We start from the raw sequence: 20,829 nt of genomic DNA on the forward strand, positions 1-20,829 counted from the left end.
ACTACTTTTTGGTTGCGTGATAAGAGAGTTATTCAGTCTCTCTGAGCCTCAGTTTCCTCATATGTAAAATGATGATAATAATACCTACCTCACAGGGTTGTTGTGAGGATTTAAGTTAGATATTGTACGAAAAGTGCCTAGCACAGTGCCTGGCACACAATAGAATAGGTGCTCAATAAATGGTAGCTATTGTTATTATTACTATTATTATTTATTCTAAATTGGTAGGGGTTTAGGATATGTACTGAGGACGAAGCTTTTGGAAAGGTAGAAGTAAACCTTGAGTGCTGATTCAAGAATTAGAAGTGCCTGTATTCAGTCATTTAATGGCTTAAAGCTGTGACCCCGATTTGTAGGAAGTCAGATCATCCTGCCATATTCTGGCTTTTAGCAGGAGGATGCTAGGAACAGTAAGGTTTGAGACTAGGTTTACCATTTGGTGCCCTTTGTTCCTCTCACGATGGGCTCAGCCCTGTCTAGGGAAGGCAGCAGGGTATCTTTTCCTACAGAAAGAGAAGAGCCAACAGATGTTCTTCAGGTCCTGCAAGAGCCAGGAAGGCCTTTCATGTGCCAGGATTGGCTCTGTCTCTTCTTCTCAGCTTGGATGTGAAGATTAACTGTCCATCAGAGAAGGGATTTCAAATCCCATGTCCAATTAAATTCAACTTGCCAACGGTTTTTTAAGCAATATATATATGCCTGTCACTAGAAGGCGCACAGGTCCTCCTGGCCTTGAGGAGCTCACAGTCACATAGGTATAGCTGAGGTAGAACACAGACATATTTTTGAAAAGCTTTAGCTAGTTTCTTCCAAATATTTGCCGCCTCACACCCTGTCCCCTACCTTGGGTCTTGATCCCTGGGAAAAGGCTCATGTCTAGAACAAATATATCATGCAAAAAAGCTTGGGAAAATCAGAGGTGGTGTTATAAGGCAGTAAACTCAGTACAAACTCTTCTACTGCCAAGTCGTGTGTGTGTGTGTGTGTATAAAGTGAGGACAACCAGTCCTCGGACTCTGGAGACTGAAAAGGCCTACAGCAATTCAAGGCTTAACAGCCGGGCCTCAACAGCCAGCACTAATCCTCTGAGGCTCTCGGAAACCCTGAAATAGGAACAGGAGGGATTGCAGAAACTACAATTCCCAGAATGCTCAATGGGGAAAATGAAGTGAGGAGTGTAGCAGCGTGTTCTGGATTGTGTATTTCGGGTAGGGCTGAATAAGGCCACTCCTACCCCTCCCCCAAGGCACGCCTACCCCCTCCTTCGAAGGTTCTCAAAGGCCTCGGTAGTTGTAGTTTTGCCAAACTTAGGGGGCTTGTAATTGTAAGCGGGCAGGCCGAGAGGCCTGACGGGATTTGTAGTCTGCGGCCTCGGCGAATGCGCACGCGCAGCAGAGGCCGGGGCGGGGCCGCGGCACTGCAGTGAAAGCCGAGGCAGCAGGCAGGCGAGCAGGGGGCGGGCGGACATCTTGGGATCCGGAGAGTGGCCAGGCTGGCTGAGCAGGGGCCTGCGGACACCAGGTGAGTTAGGGATCTAGCCGTACGGGGTGAAGGAAGACGCCTGCCTGGCTGCCCAGCTTTGCTCTTCCCTGCATTGCGCTACGCGGAAAGCAGTCCATACCCGGGAGTGGCCTCAGCCTTCAGATCCGGGAGGGAGCTGACGGCGGGGCGGGGGCGCCCCGGGCGAGGTTGCAGGACGGGCGCTGAGCGGTGCCCTCCACCTGACCCGCCCGGAGCTTCCCGTGAGAAGGGGACCCCACTGGAATCCTCCCAGAGCAGGGATGCCCCGCGACGGCCCCCTCCCTAGGATCGTGACAAGCCCCTACCCCGCGGTGCCTCCTCCTCTCGGCGCAAGGACAAGCTTCCCACCCTGCGGCACCCCTCCTCGCAGTTGAGTGACAGCCCCCGCACTCCCTGGAACCATCTTTACCCGCGACGTCCTCCTCCCCAGGGCGAAAAGCCCACCACCCCCGCCTGCTTCTACACCTGCACGCCACAGCCACAGCAAGCTACGTCTACCCAGCTTTCCCTTATTCACCGCTACTAGTCTCTCCCTGCCGTTTTTTCCTCTTTAAAGCCTTGACTTTTGACATACTGGAAACTCTCTTCTCCAGGTGCCCCCACCATACCTGTTGCCGCTGTGGGCTCACCTGAGTATACTTCCTGGCTGTTGCTGCCAGTCAGTCCCTTAACTAAATATGCCATTCCTTTCCTGGGCCCCACCTCTGCTTCTCTGATGCCCTGAGCTCCCTACCATTTGATACCTGTGAACTTGGTTCTTTGCCCAGGGCTCTACCTCCATTTTGCGCTTCCTCTCCCAGTCTCTTTGGGACTGAGGAATGGGATGTGTCCACCACCTTGAGAGACTTCTCACGCAGTCTGGGAGACCTTGACTGCCACAGTAATAGGCTTTATTTTCCAGTTTAGAAAACTCTGCTAAACTGCCCCCTGTGAAATTAACACCAGGGCTAATCCAGGAAATCTAGAACTAAATTAACCCTTTTTCTCACTGCAAACAGTCTAAATTAGTTTGACCCAAATAATTTGGATAATTTAGGGATTCTGCCCCTCGTTTATAGGCACTCGGGTCAGAAGCGAATTATGCTGTGGGTCTGGAATCACAGAATTTCAGCTGGAAGGATCTCTTGATTTTTATGAACCTGCACCCACCCCATTCCCCCACACCCCTGTATTTTCATTGCACTTGGGAGCTGAGAGGGAGCCTCTCTTTTTAAAAGAGAGGTGGTCAAAAATAACTAATAAGCAGCTTGGGTCACTGAAGTGTAGTCTGTCAGAGCTGGGGCCTTTCTACTCTGATCTTTTGCCTGTTTATCTGACTGCCTGGGAGTGGTTGGAGCCACACTCCTGGGTCCATGTCAGGGCCTAAGGCCTCCCTTCTCTCTTCCTCCCCACACCCTGCACGCCCTTTCCTGGAATGTTTAGACTTCTGTGAATTAGAGAAGAGAGCTGGAGGTTCGGGCCCTGGTGCCTTCTCAGAAGGGTAGTGGAGCCTGGGGGACTGGGCGCTCCCAAAGCTTTGCCTGGGAGCCCCAGGCCTGAACCAACTGGAGTAATTCCTACCACCATTCCTGCAGCCACAGGCAGGCCTTCACAGTGACTCACCAGCTAGAGCCTGAGTGAGAGTCTGCACAGGAAGGGGCCTTGCTGAGCTCAGCACTGTGAAATGGGGGAGGGGCTACTCTGGGCTCAGCCCCAGAAAAGGGGCGGGGGGGTCAAAATGGCCTTAGAATCCTGGGCCTCAGTCCCTCTCCCTTTTCTCCCTTCCAGTATGGGATAAACAGGAACTGGAGCCTGGCTAAGAGGAGGGGCATGCCTGGGAGGGCTGCAGGGTCACTTGCTGGAGGATCAAGTCAGAAAAAAAGTCCAGCCAGTGACCTCACAGCCCCATAGGGGACATTGGCAGGGGTTCTGAGACCTTCCCTTACCCTGACCCCCCTCATCCTAGGTCTGTTCTCAGAGCGATGGGCCGCGGAGACTGAGCTGCCGCCATGATTGGAGGCTTATTCATCTATAATCACAAGGGGGAGGTGCTCATCTCCCGAGTCTACCGAGATGACATCGGGTGAGTCCCCTGGCTGAGCCAGCTGTGCCCCCACCCACCTCCCCAGCATGCAGGACCAGGTCTCTTTCTCCCAGAGGCTTGATTGGGACCGCCCCCACCCCTTGCTTCATCCTGGAAGCTCAGCTAATACAGCCTGGTTCCCGTTAGGTCTGGTGGTATTGGCCAGGCAGCAGTTGCTGGCTGCTTGGTGGGACCTGTGAAAAGGCAGGCCCCCCCCCACAGTCTTAGGAACTCCTGCCCTTCCTGCCTCCTGTTTGCTGCAGTGACAGACCTGGTTGCTGGAGCTGAGTGCTTTTGGCTGGGCAGATTGATCCCTCCTTTGAGGAGAAGGGAGATCTGTCTCCAGCGGGTGGAGTCAGTGGTCAGGCTGGTGGTACTAATCCACCAAAGTCTTGCTCTCACAAGCCCTTCTCATGGTGAGAGTCTTCACTGGACTCTTGAAAGCCTCTCCCTTTCTCAGGAGTCAGGCTGCTGACTCAGCTGTTTTCAGTTCCTCTGGGTCACTCCCAGAGGAGAGGTGGTGAGCAAGCCTGAGACACTCTCCGGGTCACTGAGGGATGAGCAGGGAGGCTGTGCTGCCTTTCTGGCCTATCAGAGTAGCCTGGGAACAGTTCCTTGTCCTGTGTGCCTCAGACCTCTATAAGGAAGCACAGCCTCACTTCTCATTCTACCCCACCCTGCATGCCACTACTGTTCCCTGACAGAGGGGACTTACCCCAGCCTCAGTGGCTCTAACGAGATTAGGCTCCTTTCGTTCATGCTGCCCTGTTTTTCTTCCTGGAATTGCTTAGAATAGACAGTCAGAGATGGGCCTGCTGCAGTGGCTCCCTGTTTCTTGGCTAATGGGCTAGCCTGGTCTTTGTGGCTGTTTGTCCGCTGGCTGGTGGTGGGGCATGGGCTAGAGTTGTGGCAGTGCCTGGCTTGCATATACCCACCCACACCCCACTCGCACCCTGGATGGGCCTGGTTAAGCCAAGGCCAGGGCATACACCATCTTGCATGCCTTGCTGTGCTCTCTACCCCTTGCCTGGTGCCCGTCTGCTTCCACCTCATGGTGTGTGCTGCCCACCCCAGTGTGTTGGTGTCTAATCCTCTCTCTCGTTGCTGTCACTCTCCTCTTCTTGCTGGCATCATTTCTCTCATCCCATCTCATTGGCTGCCATAGCAATAGGTAAGCGGCCTGTTAAGCTGCTGCCCAGGCACAGGTGGGTGGGGGATCCTGCCCCCCCACCCTAGTCCCCACATCGTTGTTTTGTTCATCCTTTTTCATCCCTGAACTTGCCCTGGAATTGGATCCTGGACAAGAATGGGGTGGCCCAGCTTCATGGCCCCTCGGCTTTTCCCTCAGTAGATTAGAGCCTTCTCTGAAGTCATGCTGGCTTTGTCTAATTTCCGGAGGAGCCAGCCTTCCCCACTGGTGGGATCACTAGTGGAAAGACTGGAGAAGCAGCAGTGTCTCTTTCTCATCTGGGCCTGGAGCTTACTGAGAAGCTACAGAGGTGGCAGCAGGAAAACTGGGGCCAGGCCTGGAAGTCAGGAAAATACTTCTCTAAACCTGATGGACCTCACTTTATTGTGGTTATATCTGCTGTCCTGTCATTGCCACTTGACTTCCCTGTCTCTCGTGGCCTTCAGATATCAGCCTAACACTGGCCCTCCCCGCCGCGCCCCCCCACCCCGTGCCCCCACTGGGAGGAGCCCTAGGGAACCACCCCAACGGTTTAGGCATTGGCTTTAGAGTGCGTGTCAGAGTTCAGCAGAGAGCGGGGTGGCTGTTTGTTAGCTGTGGTTGATCCCTGCAGAGTGAGGTTTGCCCATGTACTGAGCAGCCTCTGTGCACCCTTTTCTCTCAGGAGGAACGCAGTGGACGCCTTTCGGGTCAATGTTATCCATGCCCGGCAGCAGGTGCGCAGCCCCGTCACCAACATTGCTCGCACCAGTTTCTTCCATGTTAAGCGGTCCAACATCTGGCTGGCAGCTGTCACCAAGCAGAATGTCAATGCTGCCATGGTCTTCGAATTCCTCTATAAGATGTGTGACGTAATGGCTGCCTACTTTGGCAAGATCAGCGAAGAGAACATCAAGAACAATTTTGTGCTCATATATGAGCTGCTGGATGGTGAGGCTGGCGGGGCAGTGGGTCTAGGGTGGGGATGCACCTGCTGGGGCCTGGCCTGGAGGTGGGAGCAGGTCTGAGGCTCCAGTGCCCTCTGAACTTCCTTTCCCGACTATCTGGTATTTTGAGCTCTGAGGAGGACAGTCCAAATCCAGAACTAAAGGCTGATCTGAAGTGAATACAAAAATAGGCTAGCGAATGAGGTAGGGGAAGACCAAAAGGTCTTTGGTGGCTGGTCCTCCTGCAGTTCAGTTAAGCACATTTCATCCTCTTATCTTTGTGGTTTGGGCCTTACCACACTGACTCTCCTCCCAGCTTTCCATCGCAACAGCTGCCTCAGAGCCTGGACAAGGGTGAGACGATATAGGCCCCTCCGGGTGTGTTGTTAACTCTCTTCCTCTGTAGGGTATGATTTAAGTGAACAGAGTCCTTTCATCTTCCCAACATCTCTGTCTTTTAAGGGCTAAGGGCTTCTTGACCTCTCACCCACTGGCCATGCAACTCTTCTGCTGATTTTTTCTATTTGAAAAACACGTGATATTTTCATTGTTTTCTTATAAAGCACAAATCCTAGAGTAAATGCTAAAACTTTGCTGCAGATGATGCCTAAATGTCTTTTGGAGCTATGCTGGCCAGATATATCCAGGCCAGGGGAGGGACTGGATCAAAGGAGCCTTTCGCTTTTTCTAGGAGCTGATGGCTCCCTTCCTTTTGCAGAGATCCTAGATTTTGGCTACCCACAGAACTCAGAGACAGGCGCGCTGAAAACCTTCATCACCCAGCAGGGCATCAAGAGCCAGGTACTCAAATCGTACAGGCTGTAGTCAGGGTGGAGCCCAACCTCCCTTCATCCCCGCTGGCCCCCAAGCGTTGTCTGAGCTGACTCATGAGCCTGCCCCTGACAGGAAGTGCTGGCCTGAGCCTTCTGCCATGACCGCAGGCCTCTTTTGCTCTGTGTAGCCCTCTCCCACCCCTGGAGCTTGCCAACTCAGCATCTCTGTTACTGGGGATACAGCTCAAGCAGTTTCCTTCTACACTGCGGGAAGGGTGGGTGTGGACTGCTCTGGAGGCTTGGTATTCCTCAGGAGGAGAGAGCTTGGACCCTCTTCTAGGATCCAGGCCTCATGGCCTTCTCCTTCTTTTCTGCCTGCCTCTTCCCATCTGCGCTCCTCTGCTGCTTCCTGTGGGCACCATGTTGGCCCTGTGTTCTCCAGCATCAGGTAAGCGGTTCCCTCAGCTTCCACCCTTGCAGCTTTGCTCAGTTTTCTCCAGGCGCTGCCCCATGGGAGAAGATGGGTCACAGGGTGGAAACTAGAAGGGAGAGGGGATGAGGGTGGAGTGGGGATGGAGACAAGTGGATTGAAGGGGGAGAGGAGTGAGGCCTTGCTGTTTGTCTCTATTCCCCATGTAGACAAAAGAAGAGCAGTCTCAGATCACCAGCCAGGTGACCGGGCAGATTGGCTGGCGGCGGGAGGGCATCAAGTATCGCCGGAACGAGCTCTTCCTGGATGTGCTGGAGAGTGTGAACCTCCTCATGTCCCCACAGGGTGAGGGCCCTCTCCTGATGAAGCGGGATGGGGGCCAGGGCAGGATATTGGTCCTGACTCAGCTGCTCCTGTTTATCTGTCCATCACCAGGGCAGGTGCTGAGCGCCCATGTGTCAGGCCGGGTGGTGATGAAGAGCTACCTGAGTGGCATGCCCGAGTGCAAGTTTGGGATGAATGACAAGATTGTCATTGAGAAGCAGGGCAAAGGCACAGCTGATGAAACAAGCAAGAGGTGCCTGAGGCAGGGGAGCTGGTGGGAGAGGGTGGACCTTGGAGGGCTGAGCAGAGCCTGGTGAATCACAAGTTCCTTCTGGATTTCATTTTTGCAGTAATGCAAACTCCCTTTTCCTAAGGGTGTGCTTGGCTTGGTTGCTCTTGGTATCTGTGTTAAGAGAGATGAGGGGATTGTCCTCATCCTACTCAGAGTAAGCCCCTTTGTTTGATCCCAAGGACCAAGATTCTTCTGTACATACTGAGGGCCCCTGCCCAGTGTGCCTGAAACTTTTGGGTTCCAAGCAGCAGAGCTCTCAAAAGATGATGAGTTTGCAAAGCTCCCACTCATCCATAACTCTGGGACAGGGACCCGCAAGTCAGAAAGCTGCATTCTGACAGCTTTCCATAGATTATAGTGCACGCCTGTCCAGGCTCTGGCAGCCTTTGGGGGTGGGCTAATCTCCCAGCCCGACTCTCTCATGCTAGTCTCTTGTACCAATGAGGAGACCTTCTGTCCCTGCTTGCAGCGGGAAGCAATCAATTGCCATTGACGACTGTACCTTCCACCAGTGTGTGCGACTCAGCAAGTTTGACTCGGAGCGCAGCATCAGCTTCATCCCACCAGATGGAGAATTTGAGCTCATGAGGTGCCATTGGGGTGTGAGGAGCAGGGGTTGCTGTTGGCAGAGATGGGGGGAGAGGGAGGAGAAGAGGCTCTGCTGTGCCAACCTGAAGGTCTCACACCCCTAAAGGTATCGCACCACCAAGGACATCATCCTTCCTTTCCGAGTGATCCCGCTAGTTCGGGAAGTGGGACGCACCAAGCTGGAGGTCAAGGTGGTCATTAAGTCCAACTTCAAGCCCTCACTACTGGCTCAGAAGATTGAGGTGAGGATAAGGGACTTGGGGAGGAGGAAGCACTTGTCTCCAGGAATAAAGGGAGCTGATGTCAGGGTTTGGCAGAGCTCCCTGACAGGTGTGTCACTTCTAGGTGAGGATCCCAACCCCACTGAACACCAGTGGGGTGCAGGTGATCTGCATGAAGGGGAAGGCCAAGTACAAGGCCAGCGAGAACGCCATCGTGTGGAAGTGAGTCTTTCCTTCATGAGGCCACAGCAGGGCTCAAGATGCCTTGGTGTACCCTCTTGTTAAGTTTCACCTTTTGTCCTGTGAGTGAGTGAGTGAGTGAATGTGTGTGGGGGGTGGGGGGGGACGGGGGTGACTGCTTCTCCAGGAGCCTTTGCTTGTGTTCTCACCCCGTATACCTCTGTGTAAGTGTGCACATGCCTGCACTGGGGTGCATGCACGCATGCATTTATTTATCAAGATTCTTTAACATTTCCCTATTTGCCCTTGCAATACCCCTGTGAAGTAGAGAGCAAGGGATAGCATGGCCATGTATCTAAGCAGAAACTGCGTGCAGCCCACAGTGCTAAAGGAATAACAGACCCAAGGTTTCATAGCAAGAGGTTATCAGAGTCCTCACCACATTTCCTTGCCCCAGCACCTCCCACAAGCTCCTGGGTTCTCTTCCCTGCCACCCCGCAACCTCCCCAAAGGGGCAACCCCCCTTGAAGCTCCTCTAGGCTACCAGGGCCCCTGTGTTCCCAGGATCAAGCGCATGGCAGGCATGAAGGAATCGCAGATCAGCGCTGAGATTGAGCTTCTGCCCACCAACGACAAGAAGAAATGGGCTCGACCCCCCATTTCAATGAACTTTGAGGTATGGCAGAGAAGGGGCCTAGAGCCACGGCAGGGTGTGCTAGGAAAGACTTTAGAGATCATTCAGATCAACCTCTGCACCTACCACCTTGCAGACGAGGAAACTGAGGCCCAGAGAGAAGTGATTTCAATTCACAGACCCATTCCTTCCCGCCTCATGCCTCCTACTAGAAATTGCTCTTCACACCGACAAAAATCCTTGACTTCCTTTGGCTTGTCATAAAACAATTCTTAGGGAAAACTGAAATAGCTTGAATGTCAGGTAAGACACAAAGTTTACAGACAGGAAAATGGGCTGACTTTGTGCACGTTAGACATGAAATTTTTTCCACCTTATTGTTTAAGTGCCTAATATTGAGCAGGATAAGCATGTTCTAAGGCAGGTCTTTGGTTGCTGCCACCTGCTCATTAAAGGAATTGATTCAAGTCATCACAGGCAGGGCCTGACTTCAAACCCAAATGATTGCTAGTTACTCCTGGATATGCTTTCTTCCTTAGTAACCTCTTAGAGGACCCCTCACCACCCCAGCTTCCTTCAGCTTCTTTCAGGGTCCCAATCATTCAGACACCTGTAGTAGAGAGATGAGGTAGGGCAAGGCTATGGAACTTCCCGGAGGAGAGCGGCAGTGAAAGGAAGGTCACATTCCTAACTGGAGCTGTCCCTTGCCCAGGTGCCATTCGCGCCTTCTGGTCTCAAAGTGCGCTACTTGAAGGTGTTTGAACCGAAGCTGAACTACAGCGACCACGACGTCATCAAATGGGTGCGCTACATTGGCCGCAGCGGCATTTATGAGACCCGCTGCTAGCTGCCTAGTGGCAGCTAGCCCACCTCCCCACCCACCCTCTTCCACGGGTCTGGGTGCCCTTGGTCACTACACGTCAGTGTCTCCCTCCTGCTTTGCTGCCTTCCCTTTGCACCAGCCCCTTCGTCTAGGTCTGGACCAACCACGTTGTGAGCGGGACTGTTGGAGCAGTCCCTGGGCTCCCTGGGCAGGGTGGTTTCTGAGGTTCCTGCTCCTCCATCCATCTGCCTGCCCCAGCCCCAGCCCCATGCCAGGCTCTGAGTTCTGCGACCAAAGCCAGGTGGGCCCCATCTCCCCTCCCCTGTGGCCACAGCTCTCTGGAGTGGGAGGGTCGGCTGCCCCTCACCTCAGAGCTCCCCCAAAGGCCAGTAACAGATCCCCAGCCCTCGATTCCTACTCTGCTTTGGGATAGTGTGAGCTTCATTTTGTACAACGTGTGACTTTGTCCAGTTATAAACCTAATAAACTCTGTAGAATGGAGTTGCTGGCTAAATGTTGAAGTGGAAGGTACATGGGGAGGGGGTCTGGTGGGACTGTCCTCCCCTTTCTTACTTGGCCTGCCAGGAGTAGAATTTTTTATTCCAAACTCTCTTTTGTCTCAATCTTTAACGTCCCTCAGGGCCATCTAAGCCCCTGACAGGTGTTAGCCCCAGGTCTCCCATCTCTGAGAAAATAGCCTCAAGGACAAGCAGCCCCACCTGGCCCCGGTTCCCTGAGGGTAGAGATTCTTTCCTTAAAATCATTCTCAGCTTTAGGCAGGTATTTTTCTAATTAGCAGAGATTAAGCAAGGTTTACATTTGGTCTTTCCAGCCATCCTTAGAAACTGACCTCTTAATTCCATCCTCCTGGCAGTTACTCAGGCTTCACAGACCTCAGTGGGTGGGTTGTAAAAAGGAAAAATGACTCTTCCCAGGCCTCTTAGAAAATTCCTCCCTCTGTGCCTCCCCCTCTCCATAGAATTGTGTGGTGAGCAAGTCCGTGAGGGGAGTGCTTCATATTCTGCTGATGTGTTGGAGCAGATAAAGATTTGCCATCACTGGTTTTCCCTTGCTTGGTCTCAACATTTTTAAACCTAAAACATCTTCTAAGAGAAAATATATAATGAACCCTCTTGTCGCATCATGGTGGTTTAACTTGTCATCTCCTTAATATCACATCCAATCTGTGTTCGTGCTTAATCCAAGTGTCCTACAAAAATTTTCACAATTTACATCTGGATCCAAACAAGGTCCATTGTGATTGGTGAATGCTTCTTAAATCTTAAAAATCACAGGTTCTCCCTTAAGAAACCAAATAGTTCTGTAGTTTCCCCGTCAGAATTACTTTCCCTGTGTTTCACATAAAATGGAAATAACAGGATTGATTCCTCACAATGCCAAAAGGATGGATAACGTTGTGACTTTAGGTGACAATTTTAGAGCCCAGTTGGAAGAATATTCACATTAAATGTTAAGCAGTAGCATCATCAGGGTACGAAGAAGTCTCTTTGCTTTGGGTGTAGGTAGGGAATAAATAGTGCATTTACACAGACCTTGTCGATCTGGTTTTCTTACCCCGTGGCGGTCAGTGAGGCAGTGCCCCGGGGGTGGTGGGAGGACGTAATTCGCTGAAGTCAGCGGAGCTGTCAAGTGTGAGAGGACTGAGTGCAGGTCGCGGGCGGGCTGGCTACCTGACCAAGACAAGCAGCCCGTAGGGCCAGAGAACCGGAACAAAACGCGCGGCTGCACAGAACGGCGCCAGGGGCTTCTAAGAGCTCAGGGACCAGCGTTGAGTCAGCAAAGCTCTCGGCGAGCTCCAAAATGGACCCGGACAGGCGCGCAGCGGCTGACGCGCCTCAAGTGAGCCTACAGAATCTAGCAAGGCCGAAGTGCTTTATCAACCGCCCTTCTTGGGAGGTTCACAGATAAACGGCGAGCTTCCCTGCGCCCCGCCCCCGCCGCCGGCAGGATCTCCACCTCCAGAAGGCAGCGAGCACCGCACGTGTGTCTAATTTTTTAGTGGAAAGGGTTGCGCAAGCGCAGAGAGTGTGGCTCAGCGTAGACTCTGAGCCGCGCTTGCGCACCGTTCCTCCAGCTCCGTTCACCCCGCCCACCGGGTTCTGCGCCCTCTGCGCATTTCTTACGTCACCTTTTCGCATGCGCTTTGGAAGGAAGGGCGAGATTTCGGGGACGGGCAGGGGGCGGGCCTTGGCCGAGGTCTCACGGCGACTGCGCGGACGGGATCCCAACTGGAACATGGCGACTTGCGCTGAAATCCTGCGGAGCGAGTTCCCCGAAATTGACGGACAGGTCTTCGACTACGTGACGGGTGAGCCGAACCGAATCAGCGCGCTGGGGATGCCGAAGTGGTAGTCAGGGGTGGAGTACTAGTGCCGGGGACCGCTGCTAGGCCTCTCCTCTGCGTGACCTCTTGTCCCAAGGGCCAGTTGGTTCTGGAGCCCGGACTGGGGCCGCGGTACGGGGATTAAAACTGCTTGTATGTCCACCCTACCTGGTATTTTCCTCGTCTTGCCACGCCCGCCCTAGGCGTCTTGCACAGCGGCAGCGCGGACTTCGAGTCTGTGGATGACCTGGTGGAAGCTGTGGGGGAACTGTTGCAAGAGGTGTCCGGGGACAGCAAGGATGACGCGGGCATCAGGGCCGTGTGCCAGCGCATGTACAACACTCTGCGCCTGTACGTGCCAGGACAGGGATATTCGTGGGGGAGATGGGAGGGCGGACGGTCAGGAGAGGAGACGTGAGGGAGGAAGGTCTGACGGCCACAGAGCTTTCTCCTACACTTCTAACTCTTTGCTTTCTATCCCTACCCTCAAGGACTGAGCCACAGACCCAGGGAAACAGCCAGGTGCTACTAGACGCCCCCATCCAGTTGTCAAAGATAACAGAGAACTACGGTGAGAGTGAGGGAAGATTGAACTAGCTGCCCTGCGTCCTTTTCTTGGCCTCCACCCCCTAGCCACCTGCCCCCTGGAGCTCAGAACTCTTGGTACTTCTGTTCCACAGAACAAGGTTGTAGGAACTAGTTGATGTCTTTACAGAGGGCAGATGAGCCCATTAATAAAGGGATTAGGATTGGAGAGTTCTCTAAGCTCTTGGGTGTGGTAGGAAGCATATGGGCCTTGCAGCTGGACAGTCTTGGGTTCACTCCCCAATTTTGCGACTTACTAACCAACTGCATGATCTTGTAAGAGTTGCCTGTCTGCTCCCAGTCTCTGTATCCTTAATCTGTGAATTGAGTTTTTGTTTTGTTTTTAAGTGTTGGGAGGAGGATACCTATCTCCAGAATTTGTAAGGCTTTCCTTTAAATGTATGTGTCTGTGTTTAGTTTGTGTTAGTTACTCAAAATGTTAGTTTCCCTTCCCTTAGGGAGAAGGTGACAGCTTTTCTTATCGCTTACAGACTGTGGCACCAAACTTCCAGGCCTGCTAAAGAGGGAACAGTCCTCGGTGAGGAGGGGGAGGAGGAAGAAAAGGAGAGGGCTGTATCTATGGGGGGAGTGGGAGTTGATTGTCTCTAAATATTGGAGTATCTTTCTGGGGGATTTCTGATTGTCTTTTCCTGAGTCTCCGAGCCTACACCCTAGGATGAAATGGTTGTGTTTGGACCCTTAGACAGTGAATGCAAAGAAGCTAGAGAAAGCTGAGGCTCGACTGAAGGCAAAGCAGGAGAAGCGCTCAGAGAAGGACACACTCAAGACCAGCAGCCCTCTGTGAGTTTAGTGAGAAGGGCTGAGAAGAGAGCAGAGCAGTCTCTATTGGGATGGAAGGGTGCTTGGGAGTGCTAAAAGCCATCCATTTCTCCCTTTAAAAGAGTTTTGGAAGAGGCATCAGCCAGCCAGGCAGGCAGCAGAAAGGAGAGTCGGTTGGAATCATCTGGCAAGAACAAATCCTACGATGTGCGAATTGAGAACTTTGATGTGTCTTTTGGCGATAGGTGAGGGAGTGGCAGTGGGGGAGTGGGGGTGATATTTTTCTTTTTCCAGTTAAAGGAGAATTAGGAGAGGTGAAATGGGGCTAAATATAGTTAGGTTTCTGTTGTTAAACTTGCTGTGCAACTACCTCTAGAGTACCCTTTGTCTCCTTTCTGCTACCTCTGCAGGGTACTGCTGGCTGGAGCAGATGTGAACCTGGCATGGGGCCGCCGCTATGGGCTGGTGGGTCGGAATGGACTAGGGAAGACAACGCTGCTGAAGATGCTGGCCACCCGGAGCCTGCGGGTTCCAACCCACATTTCCCTGCTGCACGTGGAGCAGGAGGTTGCTGGAGACGACACCCCTGCCCTGCAGAGTGTGCTGGAGAGTGATACTGTGCGAGAAGATCTCCTGCGTCGGGAGCGGGAGCTCAGCACCCAGATTGCTGCTGGCAGGTGAGGGCTCCTGGCGAGGGATTGACCAGCAGCAGCTGTGCTTCACAGAGTGCCTGCCATGCTGGCACAATCCACAATCCGTGTGCCCATCCTAGTAGGCAGAAGATCTTAGAACTTGGCGCTGTGGGGCTGTAAATCCCTTGTTCCTGGCACAGTGCCCATTGCCCTCACCACCGTGAGCAAGTCCTTTCTGTGCTCTGTTCCTGTCCCGGCAACAAGGCAGCCAGTGGCCTGCTTTGCAACTGTCCTGGGGTGCAGGATATACTAGTAGACTGCGCCCACTCAGGCTGATTGCCCTTCCCCCATTCCTAGGGCCGAGGGCTCAGAAGCTGCACAGCTGGCAGAAATCTATGCCAAGTTGGAGGAGATTGAGGCTGACAAAGCACCTGCCAGGTATTTAAAATTCCCTTCCTTTCTTCAGATTTCATCTTTCCCTTCTGTTACCTGTTCCAACCAGGTTCTTTAATTTCTTCACTCCTAGAGCATCAGTCATTCTTGCTGGGCTTGGCTTTACCCCCAAAATGCAGCAGCAGCCCACGCGGTGAGTGGCCCTTACCATTCTTGGCTCTGAACACGGTTGGCTCTGCCTCTGCCTGTTCTCGTGAACACTCGCCCTTGTGATGCAGCTCTGTCTCTCTTTAGGGAGTTCTCAGGTGGCTGGAGGATGAGACTGGCCCTCGCCCGGGCTCTGTTTGCTAGGTGAGTCTCCTGGGCCTGTGTATGGATACTGTGGAGAATGGGCTTGGCTCTTGGTGGGTGGCAACAAGTCGCTGGCCTAAAACCTCAAACCTTGCGTTCTTCTTTTCCACAGGCCAGATCTGCTGCTGTTAGATGGTGAGTTTGAAATGGGGCACCCTGACTTTGGGGTGCAAAAGCATGCCATCATCCAAGTTCCCAGTTCTCTAGCCCTTCTATCCCAAACGTGTCCTCCTCCACTTTTCCAGAACCCACAAACATGCTGGATGTAAGGGCCATCCTGTGGCTGGAGAATTACCTGCAGGTGAGTGCCTACAGGTGCTAGAGTAAGTCTGGGAAAGGTCTGCCTCCAAGACCGTTGGGGTCTGGGAGCTGACTGCCTTCCCAAACTGGGCCTGCCATCCTGTGACCGCCCCCCCCTCAGACGTGGCCCTCCACAATCCTGGTCGTCTCCCACGACCGCAACTTCCTGAATGCCATAGCCACAGACATCATCCACCTGCACAGCCAGCGGCTGGATGGTTACCGGGGAGACTTTGAGACCTTCATCAAGAGCAAGCAGGAGCGGCTGCTCAATCAGCAGCGTGAATATGAGGCCCAGCAGCAATATCGCCAGCATATCCAGGTGTGGGAGCAGGCAGGGCTGGGGACCTGCCCCATCCCATGGGTATTAGAGTTGTGGTGACTGAGGGAGCTGAACAGTACCTGAACTCATCCACCTGCAGGTTTTCATTGACCGGTTTCGCTACAACGCCAACAGAGCCTCTCAAGTGCAGAGCAAACTCAAGATGCTGGAGAAGCTGTGAGTACGGTGTCTCTGACCAGGCTTTGACTCATGTCTCTTATTTTCTTCCCTCTTTTTGTAGGCCACCCCTTGCCCTCCCATTTTAGATCTCCCCTTTTCTACAAACCAACTTTCATTTCCTCCCCTGCAGGAAGGCAGGGTATTCTGTTACTGCTCTTAGAGAGTTAATCTTGCCCCCAGACCTAGGCAACTATCAGTCTACTTTCTGTCTGTATATATTTGCTAATTCTGGACATTTCGTATAAATGGAATTGTACATGTAATCTTTTGTGTCTGGCTTTTTGCACTTAACATAATGTTTTCGAGGTTCATTGTGTCGGGGCATGGATTAGTGCTTCACTCCTCTTTATGACCAGATAATATTCTTTTGTATGGATAGTCCACATTTTGTTTGTTGACTCATCAGGTTGTAGACATTTGGATTATTTCCCCTTTTTGGCTCTTATGAATAATGCTGCTATGAACATTTGTGTACAAGTTTTTGTGTAGACATGTGTTTTCTGTTCTCTTGGGTACATACCTAGGAATGGAATTGCTGGGTTACATGGTAATTCTATGTTTAAATTTTTGAGGAACTGCCAAACTGTTTTTATTTTATTTTATTTTATTTATTTATTTATTTATTTATTTTTGGCTCTGTTGGGTCTTCGTTGCTGCATGTGGGCTTTCTCTAGTTGTGGCGAGTGGGGGCTACTCTTCGTTGCGGTGCGCAGGCTTCTTATTGCGGTGGCTTCTCGTTGCAGAGCACGGGCTCTAGGTGCACAGGCTTCAGTAGTTGTGGCATGTGGGCTCAGTAGTTGTGGCTCACAGGCTCTAGAGCGCCTGTGAGGCTCAGTAGTTGTCGCATGGGCTTAGTTGCTCCACAGCATATGGGATCTTCCTGGACCAGGGATCAAACCTGTGTCGCCTGCATTGGCAGGCGGATTCTTAACCACTGCGCCACCAGGGAAGCCCTCCAAACTGTTTTTAAAAGCAGCTGCACCATTTTACATTCCTACCAGCAATGTATGAGGGTTCCAATTTCTCTGCCTTCTTGCCGACACTTATTATCTGTCTTTCGAATTTTAGCCATCCTAGTGGGTGTGAAGTGATATCTCATTGTGATCTTGATTTGTATTTCCTTAATGACTAATGGTGTTGAGCATTGGAGGGTTTTTTGGTTTGTTTTTAAAATTTATTTATTTAATTTATTTTTGGCTGTGTTGGGTCTTCGTTTCTGTGCGAGGGCTTTCCGTAGTTGGGGCGAGTGGGGGCCACTCTTCATCGCGGTGCGTGGGCCTCTCACTATCGTGGCCTCTCTTGTTGCGGAGCGCAGGCTCAGTAGTTGTGGCGCACGGGCTCACTTGCTCTGCGGCATGTGGGATCCTCCCAGACCAGGGCTCAAACCCGTGTGCCCTGCGTTGGCAGGCAGATTCTCAACCACTGCGTCACCAGGGAAGCCGCGGAGGTTTTTTTAATTGAGGTACAGTTGATACGCAGTATTATATAAGTTTCACTTGTACAGCATAGTGATTCACAATATTTAAAGGTTACATCTCATTTATAGTTATTGTAGAATATCAGCGGTATTCTCTGTGTTGTGTATTATATTCTTGTAGCTTATTTATTTTATACATAGTAGTTTGTATCTCTTAATCCTCTACCCCAATCTTGCCCATCCACCCCTTTCCTCTCCCCACTGGTAACCACTAGTTTGTTCTCTATATCTGTGAGTCTGTTTCTTTTTTGTTATATTCACTAGCTTTATTTTTTAGATTCCACCTATAAGTGATATCATACGGTATTTTTTTTCTCTGCCTTATTTCACTTAGCATAATATTCTTCAAGTCCATCCATGTTGTTACAGATGGCAAAATTTTATTCTTTTTTTGTGGCTGAGTCGTTTTCCATTATGTGTGTGTCTGTGTGTATTCATTCATCTGTGGATGTGCAGACACTTAGGTTGCTTCTGTATCTTGGCTGTTGTAAACAATACTGCTGTGAACATTGGGGTGCACGTATCTTTTCAAATTAGTGTTTTCATTTTTTTCGGACACATACCCAGGAGAGCATTGGAGGTTTAATCTTGAAGCAATATTTCTGGATATGCTGGCGGTAGGGGAGTCATAAGGCTTATTTAGGATTTTGTGACCTTGAAACATACGTCACAGTATATTAACAGGGAGGACAAAAGAACTACCAAAATAAGAATCCTATTTTTCCGGCATGTATATTACTTGTGTGATAAAAACAAATTTATTTTTTAAAGTTGTAAATCTAGTCTGTCTCCTCTCTCCTCAGACCGGAGCTGAAACCCGTGGACAAGGAGTTGGAGGTAGTGATGAAGTGAGTGCTGGGCCAGAGGGGCAGGTGGGGAAGCTCTTGTTTCTGGCTGCCCTCGTGCTCCTCACCCCCACTTCTTGCAGGTTCCCCGATGGGTTTGAGAAATTCTCACCACCAATTCTGCAGCTAGATGAGGTGGATTTCTACTATGACCCAAAGCATGTCATCTTCAGCTGTCTCTCCGTCTCTGCTGATCTTGAATCCCGCATCTGTGTGGTATGGTTGCTGTTTCTCTGTTTCGTGAGCTGGGACTGGACTCTCCCACCCCTGTATGTGATGTGGATTGGCCACATGGGGGAGAAGGTCCCCAGGAGTAGGAGTCAGCGCCTGGGCTGAGGACTTTGCTATACTTGGCCCCTCCTCCCGGGGGAGGACTTTGCTATACTTGTACTGGCCCCTCCTCCAGCCTCACAGGGCCGCTCTGCGGCATAGATGGAGAGCCTGGCATGTGGTATTTTATAAATACTTAGAGCAGTACTTTGTCTTACTGGTCTCAGCTCTGAGTTTCCTCAAACTGTGGAACATAGAGGAGAGAGCATGGGCTTCAGGGTCAGACTTCGATTCCTAACTCTGCCATTTCCTAGCTTGGTTACTAAGCAGTCTCCTCATCCTTAAAATGGAGATAATGTCTAACTCACTTGGTTATTGGGAGAATTAATTCCCTTGCACTTAGTGGGTACTTAGGTATTGGTCCCTTTTACATCTTCCTTCATTTTTTTCTATAGTTCCTTAAAAATATTTTTTTAGATGTTGGAGTCCCTGGGACTAGCTGAGACCCATTCTCATCTCCTCCACTTCTGTATCCCGCACAAGGATGCTCTTTACATTCTCTTGTTACTTCTTACAGGTTGGGGAAAATGGGGCTGGGAAGTCTACCATGTTGAAGCTCCTTATGGGGGATCTGGCACCTGTTCGGGGCATCAGACATGCTCACAGGTAGGGCCCACATCGCCGCTCTCCAAACCCTCCTGTGCTGTAGCTACACTCTTTTATGGCCATTGCCCTCCATGCCCTCTCTCCACGTTTCCGTCTGCCTGCAGGAATCTGAAGATTGGCTATTTCAGCCAGCACCACGTGGAGCAGCTGGACCTGAATGTCAGTGCTGTGGAACTGCTGGCGCGCAAGTTCCCCGGTGCGTCAGGGATTTGAGTTGGGGAAGGAGGGCCGGGCCTGACGCCTACAGCTAGGCCTGCCTGGGGTTGCTGAGCAGCCCCCTGACTCTGGGTGTGAGGGCATGTGCATTGGGGGTGGGGCTGGGGGGAATGTGAAGGGAGGGAGTTGGGCCGAGAACCCACACGATGGGGTGGGGCCTGTTCCAGGACGGCCTGAGGAGGAATACCGTCACCAGCTGGGCCGGTATGGCATCTCTGGAGAACTGGCCGTGCGCCCTGTTGCCAGCTTGTCTGGGGGCCAGAAGAGCCGTGTGGCCTTTGCTCAGATGACCATGCCCTGGTGAGGCCTCCTTTTCAAGAGCTTTTCCCTCCCCTTTCCTACTCTTTCCTAATGGAAAATGATTGTCTTGCTTCGTATCAGAGTTCCTTTTCTCCCAGCCCCATAACTTCCCACCTTCCTGGGTTCTGCCTTCCAGCCCCAACTTCTACATTCTGGACGAACCCACAAACCACCTGGATATGGAGACCATTGAGGCTCTGGGCCGCGCTCTCAACAATTTCAGGGTGAGTGTGCCTTCACACTGCCCACTCCTTCCCAGGCCTCAGCACCCCTTAGGGGCCCCCTGAGTGCTCCCTGGTCTCCTGTCTTTCAGGGTGGTGTGATTCTGGTGTCCCACGATGAACGCTTCATCCGGCTGGTGTGCCGAGAGCTGTGGGTGTGTGAAGGAGGCGGCGTCACCCGGGTCGAGGGTGGATTTGACCAGTACCGAGCTCTTCTCCAGGAACAGTTCCGCCGTGAGGGCTTCCTCTAGAGCCACCAAGCTGAGGACTGTGCCCAGGACATGGACTGGTCTCTCAGACCCCTGGGCCACCACGTAGGCAACCATCTCCGGCCATGGACTTACCCCGACTTTGGGGACAGCCTTATTCCTAAATCTCTCCTTTTGATTGGAGCGTCCTCTTGCACAACCCAGGGAGCCCCACCTAAGGGTCTTTGAGGACTGGTCTTCCAAGAGGAAGGGAGTGGGGGTGCCCTCTGGGATTTCAGGTTCTCCCCCACTGCCCCAGCTGCGACTGGGCTCTGAGTGGCCACATGTAAATTAAATCTCCCTGCATCTTCCTCGCCTCGCCTCTGCTGCTCCCTGGCGCGGGGCTACAGTGTTTGCCCACGGTTAAGGAGTGCAGGCTCTCTGATTTGGCATTTTCCTGTGGCATTTGTGTCGGTCATGTGGAGGAGGCCATGGCAGTATCAGTGTTGCCCCGGGCAGAGATGTCATTGAAGCCGCTGGGGGTCAGCCTTGCAGTGGACCAAGCTAGTGATGAAGGGCGGCATATTACATCACTGCGGTGCTATTCCCTCTGGCCTGGGCTCAGCCTCAGCTGAAGGGGTCTGGGTTGTGTCTCAGCCCCACTGCTTGAGAGAGTAAACTGATTCTGTAACCTGGCCTCAAACATGGTTTGCCAGCTGCTTTCTCCGGTGGTCTCTGGCCCAGGCTCACCCTTCTTCTCTGATCTGGACCCTTCAGGGCCAAAGAGAAACTGAGA

The 20,829-nt window shown here is 52.1% G+C and overlaps 2 protein-coding genes across 4 annotated transcripts; both read left to right on the plus strand.

Annotated features, from left to right (window-relative positions):
• The first annotated feature begins 1,391 nt into the window (after window positions 1-1,391).
• On the plus strand, window positions 1,392-10,464 carry AP2M1 (adaptor related protein complex 2 subunit mu 1). Of its 2 annotated transcripts, XM_007468939.1 has the most exons (12): window positions 1,392-1,521; window positions 3,467-3,583; window positions 5,437-5,702; window positions 6,417-6,499; window positions 6,914-6,919; window positions 7,111-7,246; window positions 7,337-7,478; window positions 7,987-8,106; window positions 8,212-8,347; window positions 8,451-8,548; window positions 9,071-9,182; window positions 9,853-10,464. In XM_007468939.1, the coding sequence occupies exons 2-12, from the start codon at window positions 3,510-3,512 to the stop codon at window positions 9,985-9,987; spliced, it is 1,308 nt and encodes a 435-aa protein (XP_007469001.1). In that variant the 5' UTR covers window positions 1,392-1,521; window positions 3,467-3,509; the 3' UTR covers window positions 9,988-10,464. The 2 variants fall into 2 exon arrangements, with proteins under 2 accessions (XP_007469001.1, XP_007469002.1); XM_007468940.1 differs by lacking the exon at window positions 6,914-6,919 and having other exon boundaries at window positions 1,408-1,521.
• A 1,629-nt stretch (window positions 10,465-12,093) lies between these two features.
• Window positions 12,094-20,402, plus strand: ABCF3 (ATP binding cassette subfamily F member 3). Of its 2 annotated transcripts, none has more exons than XM_007468941.1 (21): window positions 12,094-12,292; window positions 12,511-12,658; window positions 12,799-12,878; window positions 13,384-13,430; window positions 13,596-13,693; window positions 13,795-13,917; window positions 14,083-14,349; window positions 14,662-14,742; window positions 14,831-14,890; window positions 14,992-15,048; window positions 15,161-15,183; window positions 15,294-15,349; window positions 15,470-15,670; window positions 15,771-15,847; window positions 18,131-18,175; window positions 18,256-18,388; window positions 19,020-19,108; window positions 19,213-19,304; window positions 19,492-19,624; window positions 19,761-19,848; window positions 19,938-20,402. In XM_007468941.1, the coding sequence occupies exons 1-21, from the start codon at window positions 12,121-12,123 to the stop codon at window positions 20,094-20,096; spliced, it is 2,229 nt and encodes a 742-aa protein (XP_007469003.1). In that variant the 5' UTR covers window positions 12,094-12,120; the 3' UTR covers window positions 20,097-20,402. The 2 variants fall into 2 exon arrangements, with proteins under 2 accessions (XP_007469003.1, XP_007469004.1); XM_007468942.1 differs by having other exon boundaries at window positions 12,192-12,292; window positions 12,511-12,640; window positions 19,938-20,401.
• Window positions 20,403-20,829: the final 427 nt, after the last annotated feature.

This window comes from Lipotes vexillifer, unplaced genomic scaffold, assembly GCF_000442215.2.
Source record: "Lipotes vexillifer unplaced genomic scaffold, Lipotes_vexillifer_v1.1 scaffold263, whole genome shotgun sequence".
Lineage (NCBI taxonomy): Eukaryota > Metazoa > Chordata > Mammalia > Artiodactyla > Lipotidae > Lipotes > Lipotes vexillifer.